This window comes from Geotrypetes seraphini, chromosome 13 (assembly GCF_902459505.1).
Source record: "Geotrypetes seraphini chromosome 13, aGeoSer1.1, whole genome shotgun sequence".
NCBI classification, from domain to species: domain Eukaryota; kingdom Metazoa; phylum Chordata; class Amphibia; order Gymnophiona; family Dermophiidae; genus Geotrypetes; species Geotrypetes seraphini.
Window position 1 is genome coordinate 21,002,928 of NC_047096.1, and position 15,012 is coordinate 21,017,939.

Genomic DNA, 15,012 nt, shown 5'->3' on the forward strand with positions numbered 1-15,012 from the left:
TTGCCCAGGATTTCCTCCTGCTTGCTTAAGGATGGGGGGCAAGTAACGACACGACGGCGTTCTGACAAACGGTATTCTAAAGTGGTCCATACTCGTGGTTATATATACCCAAAGATCTCCAAGACTCCTGACGCAGGCCGTAGGGCCGAAACATGTACATGTCGGGTCGAGTATTTTTGGAAGAATAAAGAATAACCAGATTAACCAGATGAGTTGAAATTCACTTTTATTTTGTGCACCTTTTCTTATTGGACAATTCCACTTGTTTCCACTATGCTTAAGGATGGGCACATACTCTATATGTACCTCACAGCCTGCAAAGAATCTAATGTAAAACACTATTAGAAGTCAGCCATATAGAGGAGATCCCAACTTGTTAATCCTGTCATGCCCCAGGCAGCTGTTGATGGAACCAGTACATGGAGGCCTGTCAGATGTCCAGTGGGTTGAGTCCACACTCCAACAGTCTTTGTTTGTAGCCACTGTGAATTGAAATGGCTTGTGCTGTCCAGCCCAGTTTGGCAGCGTTGAGTTTGGAGAGAAGATTATCTAAAGTGACCTAAAAGCAAGCAAGGGTACATTCTGCCATTAACACAAGCTGCTTTATGCTGCCATGCAAGAGAGTTAATTGCCAAAGCTGACCAGCCCCTTGGGCTGGATGGGGCTCCACATGCCATGGAGACAACATGTGCAGAAACCCTCACACAGCAATGATATAGAGCAGGGGTAGGCAATTCTGGTCCTCGAAAGCCACAGGCAGGTCAGGTTTTCAGGATATCCACGAGATGGATTTGCATGCACTGCCTCCTTGAGTTGAAAATTTATCTCATACATATTCATTGTAGATATCCTGAAAACCTGACCTGCCTGTGTCTTTTGCAGACACAGGCAAAAGACACCCCTGATATAGAGTAACTAGACTCAGGGTCAGGGGTCCTTGATGCATATGTATATACCCTGAGCAGGGGACCCCAAAGTCCCTCCTCGAGGGCCGCAATCCAGTCGGGTTTTTAGGATTTCCCCAATGAATATGCATGAGATCTATTTGCATGCACTGCTTTCATTGTATGCTAATAGATCTCATGCATATTCATTGGGGAAATCCTGAAAACTCGACTGGATTGCAGCCCTCCAGGAGGGACTTTGACACCCCTAGTCTAGAGCGAACAGTGGGCTTTGTAAGCAAAGAGGTAAATAGGGTTATAATGGAGATTAATCCTTAGCTATGTATAAATGAAGGCTTCTTAACACAATTTTCCCCAACAAAGGCTGGCTTTGACTGTGCTGGAAGCCCAAAGCAGTCAGAGACTTCCAGTGTAAATAACAAATGATGGGAACCACAAACCGTGGATAGCACTATGCAGCCCTAGGAATTTGCTAGCTGTGCACGACCCCATTCTGGTTATGCAAAGAGCAGGGCAATGGATTAGGAGAGATAAGGAATAGATGAGTGATGAGCGCTGAGCTTTCACCCAGGATCGGTACACGTGGCTTCCATCAAGGATGAGAGGGGGACAGGACCAAGGCAGGGGCTGCAGTCCCATGGATTCCTCATAGGTTTTAAGCGGAATAGACATTTTAAAATAAATAAATGTAAAGAGGTAGGGTGGGTAGAGAATGGGAAGCATGCAGCGACAAGGGGAAAAGATGAGAGAAGAGCAGTATATGCACTGCTGTGGCACAAGTTCCTCACGTGCAGGATTTTCTCACAGTCTGCCTCCACTCTCTCCCTTGTCCTCTGCAGCTCTGCAAAGGCTTGGTTTTTTTCCAGCGTGATTTGTTGATTCTTTTTGTGCAGCTGCTGCATCTCCTGATGGCAATTCCCTGTGGCAATAACAAGAAGAAGTGAAGAGTGGAGGGCAAGAGGAATAGAGCAAGTGAAGGCAATAAGACAGATGCAGAAAGAGCATGAGTAATGTAGGAGGCAAGGTGGGGAGTGAGACAGCATTGACAAAGAACTGGATGAAATGCAGTCTGTTGAAAGACTTCTTCCAACTGAGGCTCTTCAAGGCAGTTAGGGCCCTTGAATTTCATTGATCTGAATGACTGGATTCTATAATCTTCAAACATTCATTTATTTATTTGTCTTTCTTGCCACTTTGATCAATCTAGTCTGTGTCCTGTGCATTAAAGCTTGTGTACTGTCTTCCATTGGTAAGATTTTAGTATTTCTCTTCACTATTCTTTGCCCCGTCTTTCTCCATCTCTCTCCATACATCTCACCAATGCTTCCAGACTTTGCTACAATCTAAATGCTGACAGGGGCTGCCTCTTCACATGTGTAAGTGACTATGCAAAGACATTTAGCTCCAGCAGGCTCTGGACTCACCCAGTTCCTCTTGCAGCTTCTTCACCGCTACTTCAAGATCCTGTGTACGCATTTCACTCTCCTGCTGCAACTCTTTGTACTTCCGTATCATCTCTGGGGAATAAGATGAAACAGCAAAAAACAAGAGAAATATGCAACTCTACTACAGAGCCTGCATAACAAAGATACTCTATCATACGCCTAATATACTGCAAATACTTCTATTCTGCATGAGTTAAAATGTGTCTTATACAGACAGACATGAGGATAAGAGATGGACAGTAACCCCCGGATTTTCTAACCGGTATCCATATCGGCAGCCACCTTAAAAAGCAGCCCCACTGATCGCGTGTCAATCACGCGACAGCGCCGATTAGAGAATTGCACCTCAAGCACCTAGGTAGGCGCGATTCACGCAAAGACTGGCGCCAGAAATGCAGGCCCAGAAAAACCTGGCCTACATTTCTGGCACCTATCCTATGGGCCTTAGGTGCCTGGGCCAATCAGGGCCTTTATGCCTCTTTACTATGCACTCTGGGATGCACTAGGAGGGGCCTAAGACACTGGTTTTGGGGGAGTCCTGCCAGCTCAACTGATCGGGGATTCCTCTGCCATGATCAGCTGATGGAAGGCTGTAGACTACTGTCAAGATCCCCCGGCAAAGATAGGTGCCAGAAATGTAGGCCTATCTAGGCGCTTTAGGTCGCTTAACGCCAGTTCCGGTTTTGGCCACGCCTACTTTGATGGTTCAGCAACCTAAAGCGCCTATGAAGATGTGATTCTGGCACCCTTTATTTAGGCGCTGGTAGGTACTCCAACCCTGTTGATTTTTGCTGTTTGTAACAGTGTTTTTCAAAACTTAGGCATTGGTCAGGCACCAGTTTTAGAATTTCCCCTTAAGTATCTCCTATTGTCTCATCTCTTTAAGCCAGCCTAAATGTATTTTACTCCTCTCTTCACTTCTCTCTCTGTACCTGTTTTTTTAAACATCTTTCCTCTCCTGTACCTGCGTAAATGTCTTCCTTATCATGACGCTCTTGCTGTAGCTTCTGCTCCAGCAACAGCAGTCTCTCCTTCAGTTCTGCACCCTTGGCTTGAGCTTGTCTCGCAGCATCCCTGCGCAGAGCTGAAAGACAAGTCATAGACTTTGATTTTTGGGGGGCAGCTTTGTGCCAAAGAGTCCCTTTGCTCATTGAATTCCACCAAACCTTGTTAATTTTAATCCAGGTTCCTTGTTTGTGTGTCATCAACAGAGGTTAACAGAGCAAAGACTGTCCAATGTGTTTTTGTACAGTGCTGTGTATATCCGTTGACACTGTTTAAGCGATAACAAGTGGTATACAGGAAGGGTCTGCGATACTTTATGGCAATATGCCAAGAAAAATGCAAGTAAACGCTGGTACTGGTCTTGGGTGGAGTTTCTCCTGACAAAATCTTGGGGCCCAAAGATAATCCACCTCCAGAAGATTATCCCAGCATTTTGGGAAAGGGGGGGGGGGGGGGGGATATGCAGCACATGTGCTGGAAATTAATAATCCCTGGTGTACAATTTATGGGGAAAAGTGATTCCCTGCTTCCAGCATCAGGCATGGTATAAAGTTCATTTAAATCATAGGAATTTCACACTGTGCCAAATCCACAGTTCATTTGAGGAATAATACACCAAGGGCTCCTTTTACAAAGGCACGCTAGCGGTTTTAGCGCAAGCTAAAATGCCACACGCGCTAGCCGCTACCGCCTCCTTTTAAGCAGGTGGTAATTTTTCGACTAGCGCACGCTAATCTTGTGCGTGTGCTAAAAACGCTAGCGCACCTTAGTAAAAGGAGCCTTAAAAGCTGCCTCAAATCTATAGCTCAAACAAACTGTGGCATAAGTTAGAATGTTCCTTAAAGTCCAGTACTATCTCATATAAGCGTTTACCTCCTGGACTCTATATTGTTAACGTCAGTAATAAATTTCAAAGGGAAGCCTCAGCCCCACCACTCCACCGCAAAGCCACTTTTCAAATTGCGGGAAGCTTTACGCCACGCCTCATCATTGGCTGTCACCTTATTGATAATAAACTTTTCCTTGCTCTGCTTTTTATGTAATGAAATTTATCTACAAATCTTTTTGTTGCATAATAGCATTTCCTCTAATAAATATATATAAATATAAAGTGCTTAAATAGTGTATTTGTATTTAGCTTATATCACAGCCAAAACCTAGGAGTCTGACCCGACATGTTTTGCTGTATCAAGGGTCCCCCGAGGTCGCTGTTGTCATCAGACTCCAAAATCTGTGAGAGAAAGATCTTTAAATATCGAGGTGAGAGATATATAACAATGACAGAAATAACCATATAGGCAGACATTTATATTCTAACTGCAAGCAAATGAGGCACCACATAAAGCTTCCCGCAATTTGAAAAGTGGCTTTGCGGTGGAGTGGTGGGGCTGAGGCTTCCCTTTGAGATTTATTACTGACGTTAACAATATAGAGTCCAGGGGGTCAAATCTATAGCTGTCATTAAAATGCTTTGTGTATTCTTTAATAATAATAACTTTATTTTTCTATATTTTTTTAGTCTTTTAAAGTTAGTATTTTCCCTAGTGCTGTTGTGTGTTTTTAAACTGTATTCTAGTTAATAGATGGTGTTAACCTTTTTGTACACCGCCTAGAAGGTTTGATTAGGCGGTATAAGAAATTTTAAATAAACCTGAAACTATACCGCCAACACCCAAAAAGTTCTAGGCGGTTCACAGAATAAAGAGGACTGGACAAAGCACTCAGTAAAGAACTGCAATCTTTCAATAGTGAAAAATACAATAAGAAACTATAACATAGTTATCAATCAAGTAACAAATTTTTTGAACAATTAGGTCTTCACCAATTTTCTAAAGGTGCAATAAGATGCAGATTGTTGACCAGGTCGTCTAACCATACTTGAACTCTACCTGCTTGATAAGCCAAAGATCGATCAAAATATTTTTTATTACGGCAATTTTTGGGATTAGGAAAAGTCAATAAACCAGTACGCCGAGTAGGCATAGTTGAACGGTACCATTCGAAATGAGAGAGGAGATATAGCGGAGCTAATCCAAATAACATCTTATAGCAAATACAAGCAAATTTAAAAAGTATTCTTGCTTCCACTGGCAACCAGTACAGCTGACGGTAGTAAGGGCTGACATGTTCCTGTTTTTTAATCTGAAAATTAAACGGACAGCTGTATTTTGAATTAGCTTTAATCTTCCTAAAACGGTTTTATAAGCTCCCAAATAGATTATACTGCAATAGTCGAGAATAGATAAAATTAATGCTTGAACTAGTAATCTGAAAGAAGTAGGCATGTGTATCTCCATTAAAGTGTAGAAATGGTGAGTACATTTCATTTCTTGGGCCACTCAAGAGTACATATCTCAGTTCCTCATGAGAGAACAAAATATCTGACAATACGGGGTTAAAATCTTAGGAAAGTTAAAGATGTCCTTTAGAACACTTACTGAATTTCTTTAATATAGTTTTCAGTACTGGAATAATCTATACTAACATAACAAGCTCCTAATAGTAGATCAGATAATTCAGGCAAGTTTACTAGAAATGGTTTTGTTTCAGTACCAAGGCTGGAATGACCATCCAAAGCCCTGGCCTGGCAGAAATAGTGAAACATGCAGCTCTTAGCACTGGCCTAGTAAGGAAAATGTTAAAGCTGCAAATGCATTCTACTGTATTCACACTGGCCAAATCTTCTCCCCTAGCAGCAAACACAAGGAAGGTAGGTATCAAAGTGATCAAGGACACAGTTCATTCTCCCTTGCAAGGAAAAAGTCTTTCGTTTTCTCACCCAATTGATCTCGAAGCACCTCCACCTCTAGTACCGTCTTCCGAAACTTTTCTTCCATGTCATGTTCTATATACAAAGAAAGGAGGGAGAATACTGAAAGCTGAAAGGAATTCAGCAGCTTAGAGAATGACACAAGAATGGTTTCCCGTGGAAAACCACAGCAAACCATGGTTAGCAAGAACGTGAAAAATTGCTGCTGGCTTACAGTGGGAATGGGATCAAGACCTTCTACTGCCCTGCAGAGTGGTAAAAAGCCTTATTCCAGCGGCAAAAAAAAAAAGTTGCGCCAAGGTCAGACTCAGGTATAGTGATAGCAGCAGCGACAACCTCCCCCCTCCCCAAAGGTCAGCAACTCCCCCCTAGCTCCACTCAAGTCGCGCCATAATAAAAAATCTTCAGAGGCCTGCTTTCAAGGCATTCCTTCTGCTGATGAGACCCTCTTTGATGTTAACTTTGAAGGCCTCTGAAGATTTTTCATTGTGGCTTCTGGTAACCTAGGCACGAGGGGAGCTGGGGAGGAGATGCTGACCTGTGTGTGTGTGTGTGTGTGGGGGGGGGGGGGTTGCTACTCTGCTATTGCTGTATTTGCAAGGGGGGTGGATGCTGGCTAGCTTCAGAGCTGGAGCTGAAGTGAAGGATGGTGCTGGTTCTGAGAGAGGTGTTGGATCCATGGGGGGTGGGGGTGAGCTGGAGAGAAGGAAAAGAGGTGCTGGATCTATGTGGAGTGGGAACTGGAGCGGAAGGGAAGGTAGAGGTGCCAGACCTGCAGCTGGGAGCTGGAGGGAAGGGAGAGGACCAAACCCGCAGCTCAGAGCTAGAGCTAGAGAGAAGGAAGAGAGATGTTTGGCCCATGGGAGGGGGGTTAGAGGGAAAGGAGAGAGGTGCTGGATCCTTGGGGAGTGTTGAGGGAAGGGAAAGAGGTACTGATCACAGGGGAACTGGAGGGAAGGGTAAGCTAGGTGTTCAAGCCATGGAAGAAGTGCTGAGGGAAGGGAGAGAGGTGCTGGATGTACAGGGAGGAGGAGAGAGAAGGGAAGGGAAAGAGAGATGCTGAACCAAAATGGATGAAGGGAATGAAATAGTTAACACAATAGAGGGGAAGAGTGAAGGAGGAAATAGAGAGCAAGAGTCACATTGGTGTAAGGGTGTAAAAGGGGAGAAGCTGGACACAGGGAGATATCTGAAAAGAGGGAAGATGGTGGAAATGGATAGGAGCATAGGGACACAAAGGGGAATGCTGTATGGAGGTGCTATATGGACACAGTCAGTGGGGCAATGCCAGACATAGGAGGGTATAAGGACACAGAGGGAAGATGGCTAGACATGTTGGAGAAGAGGAACGCAGAAGAGAGATGTTGGGACTTAGCAGGGGGGGGGCAGAGGGACACAGAGGACTGGACATAGAGAGGAAAGGGCAAAAGTATAAGAGACAGAAAAGGGAGATGCTGAACATAGGGAAAAAACATACAGAGATGTCAGAAGGATGGTGAGCATGGGAAAGATCCTGGTGAGTGAGATAAGAGTGTACAGAAGGAAACAAACCACAGCCCAAGACCAATGTAATTTGAAGAATAAAATGACCAGACAACAGAAGGTAGAAAAAATAATTTTATATTCTATTTTGTGATTAGGATAGCAGATTTGAAATATGTATCCTGCCAGAGCTGGTGTTAGATATAACTGGAGACCGCAAAGCCCAGGTCGTGCTTCTTTAGCTTCCAGCTGGCTTAGGGTTATCTCTGGCCAGGGGGCAGTTGCCCTAGTTGCAATCCCCTAACACTATTCCTGCCATGTGTGACTGAAGTATTCTGTTAACTTGAATTTTCTATGTAGCATCATAATTTGGCTTCTTCAGTTTTCTTAATAGTGAAGGGGATATTTTTGAGGGAGAGGGGAGGCAGGGGTTTTGTTGACCCTTGTTTAGTATTATTTGTGATTTATAAAATGACATTGTACAGAATAGTTTCTTTTTTTTATAACTTAATAAAATAATTTCAATATAAAATCATAACTATTTGAAGCTTGTGCGGATGGGATCAGACTGTTTGTGGGGATGGGACAGAGACGGGGAACAAGTTTACAGGGGTGGGACGAGGACTGAGTTCGCGGGGATGGGGACAGAGAAAAGTTTGTCCCCATGTCATTCTCTAGTTTACAGCTCACTCAGAATAAGAGTTCTTCAGATCATGCACTGAAGCTTCAGTGAGTAATAAATTCAGCCACTAGATGTCACTGTTGTACCATGACTTCTTCCCTCACAGGGTTCTTGTTATGTAGTCTTTAAAATCTCTCTTCCCCTCTGCCCTTCACCAGCAAAGCAACTGATCAGGGGAAGCCAAAAGACTTGAGCTGGAAAATAAACCCAGGTCTTTTGCAAAGTAGTAAATAGCATTGACACTGGATGATTCTGCCACATTTCTTTCTATTCATGTTGTAGGCATATGACAGATGCTAAAATGATAAACTCTCCTTTCTGTTGCCGCTTTTAAATGTGAGCATATGTCCTGAGGCTCTCTGCAGCTTTACACCCCTGAACCTCTCCCCTGTGGGTATCAACTATTCACAGGAAACAGAGTCTGAGGGCTAGATGCACAAACATGGCCGTTAAGACCGTGTGAGTCGCTGTTGGCCGACTTTTTGGCCAACTCTAGAACAGTGACTGATGTTCTAACAAGTTTCCATGTAAATGATTTCTACGGAGGTAAATGGTAATCCCGTCTGATCAGTTGCTGTAAGAGCGACTTTGACACATGCGCAGAGCTGGTTTGGGGATGCCCAAACAGCTGAGTAGTAGGGGAAGCCCTAAAACAGCCTCCTGCTACTCAGCTGTTGAAGCTTTTTTTTTTTAAAAAAGGGCACAGATGTGCCTGTGTTACACAAGCACAATATCTGCCAAATAAAAAAGCCCCCCAGCCCCCTCCAGTGACAAATGACCAACAAACCGGCAGGAGGAGTGCCCACTCTGTCCTGCCACAGCGAACCTCCCCCCCCACCCTGACACCCCTCCTGCAAGAACAGGGGAGGGGCCTTAGGCATCTGAGCCAGTCAGGGACTTAGGCCCCTCCCCCATGCATCCAATCCCCTGCCATTTTGGAGTTGTGGGCCTGTGAGCAGAAGTTACTAGGCATCTTTCCTACTGTCATCTATTTTTGAGGTACAGGAGAGGTTTTGGGGGAGGGGGTTTCAGGGGGGCATCCGGTGGCAGGAGGGAATGGGCATACCTCCTGCCAATTTTTTTTTCTTTTAGGAAGGGGAAGGGTCAGTTCAGGGGTCATGGCAGGGGGAGAGGGTCAATACATGGGGGGTTGGTTCGTAGTGGCAGGAGGGTATGGGCATCCCTCCCGCCGATTTTGGGGGAAGGGGAGGGGATGGTTCGGGGGGGGGAGGGTCCTTGTAGGGGGCATCAATGCAGGGGAGGTCTGCGGCAGCAGGAAGGAGTAGGCATGCAAGGTTAAGGCATCGATCGGATGACTGGTTTTAATATTAATGACCTCATTTACATGCCAGAATCAGAGAATATAGGACCACAAGGAAAAACCACACAGTGAGCCATTTTGTGGATAGGGTTGTCAAATCTGATCGGTTGCTTCTTATTGCGGCACTGGCAAGGTAAATGCTCCTAAACTCATAGGAATTCGATGATCAGAGCATTTACCTTGCTGGCCCACAGTAAAAATGAGCCCTAATTCACTTGCTCAAGAAACACAGGACTTCTTTTCCAAGAAAAAAAACCCCAAAGGTATCTAATCAAAAGGAAAATACATTCAGGAAATACAAGTTCTTCAGACCACAATAAATGGATATTTACTAGCAAAACCTATAGAAGAAAAGGCCTAAACAGACAAATCCTACACATTATTCATTCGGCTATATCTTATACACCACCACTGATTAGCTTTCCAAGACCCAAAAAAGAAAGAAAACATATCTTTAGTTTAATGCGCTTACAAGGGTATGCCCATAAAAACGTAGTACCCAATTTCCTAGTTTCTTCTCTCATAACTGAAAAGTTTTTTTCTTCTTTCCTGAGTTGATTTTGTCACATCATGGTATAATCAAATCTGCTGCCCACAGAAAACCATTCTACTGTTCTTAAAGTGCAACCTCACAATGGCACTTAGATCTTGTTCAAAGACAAAGTTAACAATCAAGATTGCACATTCCAGTACATCAGAAAGAGAACCTTCCAAAATAGCTGCAATATCTTGCAAATCTTTATCTCGTTGCCGTAGCAGATCTTGAGTCCCAAAACAGTCTAAAGTTACGCTGGTCCCCTGTGTTATTCTTCTGATTACTAAGCGACAAGTAGTATGCTTTATTAATAGGAGGAATAACATCTATAGGGAATTTCAAGTTTTCCTGAATAAATGTTTTTTGTTTTTAATTTATTCTTTAATAAATTTTCAGTTCTTACAAAAGTGCAATATAACATACTTGTCACAAATCTGAGAATTAAGCACTTAAACATTCAGAAACAATTCATCAACCCTTAACAAAAATCCCCCATCCCATCCTTCCAGAAAAAAACAAAACTTAAAACAGAAGATCATCTAAAACATATACCTCCCCCTCCAGATGTGCAATTATTATATCAAACTAAATTAAAAATACAATAATTCTACAAAAGACATCAATGGGCCCCAAATTAATTTAAAAATTTTTGTGTTCCCTGACAAATCAGCATTTGTTTTTTCATATTTATACAGTAAACATAAATTTGTCCACCAGAACATAGTTAAGATGATCCCAATTTTTCCAGTTGCACTTAATCAACTGTACAGCTGTTCTCGTCATAATTAAGAAGTCACATTTTATATTTATCTAAGGGATCCTTTACATGCAACGCAGTTCCACAAATCACTACCTCATAAGTCAAAGGGATCTCACACTAACATATTATTAATATGTCCCCAAATTGACTTCCAAAAACTCAGTATCATAGGGCAATAAAACAGTAAGTGATTCAGTGTTCCTATTTCTAGATGACAGTGTCAGCATCTATTAGACCTAGAATTATCCAATCTCCGGAGAAATGTTTTTAACATGTTCATAGGGGACTCTCAAATTTAACTGTCTGTTAAAGTTCTCCAAATATAGAAACATAGAAATTGACGGCAGAAAAGGGCCATAGCCCATCGAGTCTGCCCATACCAATGACCCACTCCCTGACTTTTACTCCCCTATAGATCCCACATGAATATCCCATTTTCTCTTAAAATCTGACATGCTGTTGGCCTCAATCCTTGTAATAAACTTTAGATCTTTAATTACTGCTGAAACAGTCTTGTTTAAATTAATTGTCTCAGTTTGTACTTGAGAAATCTTATGCAAGCAGTCTTGACCTACTTTATCCACATTCAATGAGATTAAATCCACTTTACTTATGAGTGCAGTCTTTTCTACTGTCCCATCCAGCTTTTTAATTGCCCTAAAAAGCGTTTCCAGCATCACCACTGCTTCAGAAGATACTTTTCCAGCTTCTTTGATGTTCCCAATTTCAACCAGCTCCCTCAAGGGTAAGGCCCAGTTCTGGTCCAACTTCCTTGAATTCCCCAGGATTGGCGCCAATTCTCTTGATTCTGCTGAGCATGGAGGGAAATTAGCTGGGAGGGTTGTGTGTTTAAGGAAACATCGTGTCCCATGGAGTTGGAAGCTCCTCATTAGCTTCACAGCAAAACCCTAGTCTGGGAGTTAGTAGCGATGTGATCCAGTGCCTGTAGAATCATCTGCTGTAAAAAAAAACTCATCACAACATCTTTTGAGGTAGAATTTCAAGCTGGAGAGCTAAACGCCGTCAAGGTCCAGCCGCCTTCTTGACTCTTCCCCTCATTATTATTTAGACAATTTTGACTTCCCACTCACAAGATCTTAGTCTTTCTGGGTTTAACATTCAAATCACTCCATTTCATTCAACATTGTAAATGTTAAAAGAATGTACTTGTGTAATCATAGGTTTCTCGTACTATACTCACCACGGGAAAAATAAAGAACCTTCCCTAAAGAACTCAAATAAAAATAGGGGAAGCCACATGAATCAAAGCGCTACTCTTGTCAACTGATCTTTTTTAGGAATTCAACAAACTGACTCTATACCATAAAGCCACCCCCTACAGAACTCGATCAAGAGAGCAAGAAATTATGATGTACTAGATCAAATGCTGCAATAAATCTAACAACACAACGCAAACCAGATGTCCATCCTCTCTAACAGACCTCGTTTTTCTGTCACTGATGAAGTCATTGGTGTTTTTGTACTGTATAGACTACAGAAGGCCAATAAGTGGTATCCAGTAGCCATAGCTGTTTCTCCAGTTTTGGCAATAAGTGAAAAAAAGTGCTACCAGATGATAATTGACGTGTTGTACATTATCTCTTTTGTCCCCCTTCAGTAAAGGAGCCAAACACCACTTGTCCTAGCTAAGAGGAAAACATTCTTCTTGCAGAGAACAATTTATGGACACAATTAACCCAGAGATACATTACTCTCAACAATCTGCCTGGGCAAAGATCGGCTAGACAAAATGACCCCTTAGCATATTTCTGAATCAATTGCATGACTGCCTTGAGCGAGACAAATGAAAATGTTGCCTCAAAACAGTCAGCTACTGTAATTCCCTTCATCCTCCTCCCCACCTTAACATATTCAACCATGGTCACTTGGGATCCCTGAATATTTCCTTGCTGTGTAATTACTTTCTATTTAAGGAGCAAAATTCTCCACCCATAGCCTCCTACCTAATTGTTTCTCTGGTGTACAGGATACTCTTTTCACAATTTGTAACCGTTCTCTAGGGCCATTGTAACTCTCTGTAATTAATTTTCAGCAGTATGCTTCTTCTCTTATCATCATCTTAAGTCTTATCATGCTACACTAACCTGGAGGCATCATCAACTACTTTCTGCCAAACCCACTCTGACTTCCAACAGTCTCCCTTTCATTTGAACAATATGTCAGTATTGCATCAGCAAGTATTTGATCTTGGAACACCTGAAAAGCAGAGGGGTGCAATTCCTTCTAATACTGTCTCATTCCATGTGCTATTAGCTGAAAACACCAGCTTTGATGCTGCTCCACCCCAAGGTTCTGGAGCCCAATAACCACTGAGGCTCTCTCAACTTGGCCCTTTGCCTGTCCAACATAATATCAATGACAAATTTCAACAGGAAACAGACAGACCAAACAGCACTATAGAAAACCAATATTCTTTCTGCTAAAAGCAAATAAACAACCAGCAGAACAAGTCACAGAAATTAAACACTAGTAAAACACCTCACATTATCACTGCTGAATACAGAATATCAAATGGAGAGTAAGCAACAACTAGCTCAAAACAAGAACTCCGAGAAGTCCAAATGCAATGTAGCAACAGAAAGGTATTTCCTTCTATTCTGTGTAAAACAACGTTATCATGGTTGCACATTTCAAAAGCTGACATACTTCAGTCCCTTTACTGAAAATAAATCTATTCTACATTTGTTGTCTGGGCATTTTATTTTACAAATTCACTTGGTCCCAGCCTCTCCTTTTGACTTTTCTCGTTTTCTTTTTTTCCCCCCAGGGTCTCATTTTAATTTCTTCTTTGTTCTCCTGTCTTCCTTTTTCTCTGCTGCTATTATTCTAACAGCTCTGGTTGAATTTTCAACTTTACTCACAAATATTTCTTAAATTAAAGTGAAGTGCTCAGACCTTTTAACCAGTGCTTTAGTGATATCACTAAATCGAGGTTAACAAGGGGACCATCATCGCCTTCACTGTCCCCGGGCCTTTTTCTCTGTACATCTGCCACTATTTTTCTTCATTAGTTTTCTCTTGATATCACTTGACAGCTATCCCTCTTTCTTCCCTTCTCTCACCTTCTAGTCCTTTGTTTCCCTCTTTTCACATCTTCCATACTGAATTGACTTACTGGATGAAAGGAGAGTGCTGAGTGAACAGATTATTATGTACATTTTTTCCGCCATACAAATTCTAATTTACCCCAAGTTGCTTGTCTGATGCATATCTAGTATGGATTAAATATACAGAATAAAATAAAATTTAATATTTAAAAGTATGATTTCCAAAAATATTTAAATACTGTCAATTTAATTATCAACATCCAGGTGGGGAGCCAAGGGGTACAAAAGTTAAGGTGCAAAGCTGAGATTCACCTAAGGCACTTAGTACCCTTGGACTATTCCTGTACATATGCGATACATTCTTGGCTTCAGTGCCGGCTTTAGGTGCCACTCAAACTCACCTGCTCCATTCTTTTTCTGTTTTCCCTTTTTATTCCCTTTATCTTTCTTTTTCGGGGGCATCTTTTGATCCTGCAACAAAAAGAAAACCAGCTGAAAAGTGGAGTGAAGTAATTTGTAAGAACGCTGGCAGAGCCAAGCCGGGTTTTCCTATTAGAAATCACCACAGAACACACAGCATTACTCACCTTCACAGCGGGGCAACTACGTATCCCGCAGCATGCACTCATGTACAAAGAAGCCCCAAGCAGCAGGCAAAAAGCTGCACAACCAATCAAGAAGCAGAACCCTGTGGGGCTGGTGTCTACCAACCAATTGATGAACGACCAATGGAGGGCGGGACGCTCGCGTTGCTGGGATACTGCAGGTACTATGGAAACGAGAGAAGCCTGCGGTACGCTCGTTTCGCTCGGGACACAGCCATTTATCTCGCGGCGCTAGCATTCTGAACGGCGCTTGATCTGCTCTAGCTCGCACGCTCCCCCGACCGCGTGTGGGCAGAGCACGGTCGAAGCGCTCCCTCTGCGCTTTACTTATAAACATCTTGGACCGTGCAAGCGGGGAGCCACGCCCATAATCTCCTGTTGATGGCATTGTTTGCGCCAAGCCCAAAACATGGCTGCCCGGCGGCACGTTCCCT

The 15,012-nt window shown here is 42.8% G+C and overlaps 1 protein-coding gene across 2 annotated transcripts; it reads right to left on the reverse strand.

Moving 5' to 3' along the window:
- Nucleotides 1–209: 209 nt before the first annotated feature.
- Nucleotides 210–14,750, reverse strand: CCDC153 (coiled-coil domain containing 153). 2 transcript variants are annotated; one of them, XM_033917735.1, is made up of 7 exons: nt 14,561–14,750; nt 14,375–14,444; nt 6,135–6,200; nt 3,315–3,434; nt 2,330–2,422; nt 1,694–1,824; nt 210–559 (listed from the first exon to the last, which is right to left on the reverse strand). In XM_033917735.1, exons 1-7 carry the CDS (start codon nt 14,600–14,602, stop codon nt 431–433), a joined length of 651 nt encoding a protein of 216 aa, XP_033773626.1. In that variant the 5' UTR covers nt 14,603–14,750; the 3' UTR covers nt 210–430. The 2 variants fall into 2 exon arrangements, with proteins under 2 accessions (XP_033773626.1, XP_033773627.1); XM_033917736.1 differs by lacking the exon at nt 3,315–3,434.
- Between the last annotated feature and the right edge of the window lie 262 nt (nt 14,751–15,012).

What these genes read in the sequence shown, in the direction of transcription:
- CCDC153 (XM_033917735.1), bottom strand. Translation starts at nt 14,602, where the DNA reads ATGAGTGCATGCTGCGGGATACGTAGTTGCCCCGCTGTGAAG. An exon ending in GTAGTTGCCCCGCTGTGAAG is followed by an intron (nt 14,445 to 14,560) that starts GTGAGTAATGCT and finishes TTTTTGTTGCAG; the next exon opens with GATCAAAAGATGCCCCCGAA. An exon ending in TAAGGAAGACATTTACGCAG is followed by an intron (nt 2,423 to 3,314) that starts GTACAGGAGAGG and finishes CTTATTCCCCAG; the next exon opens with AGATGATACGGAAGTACAAA.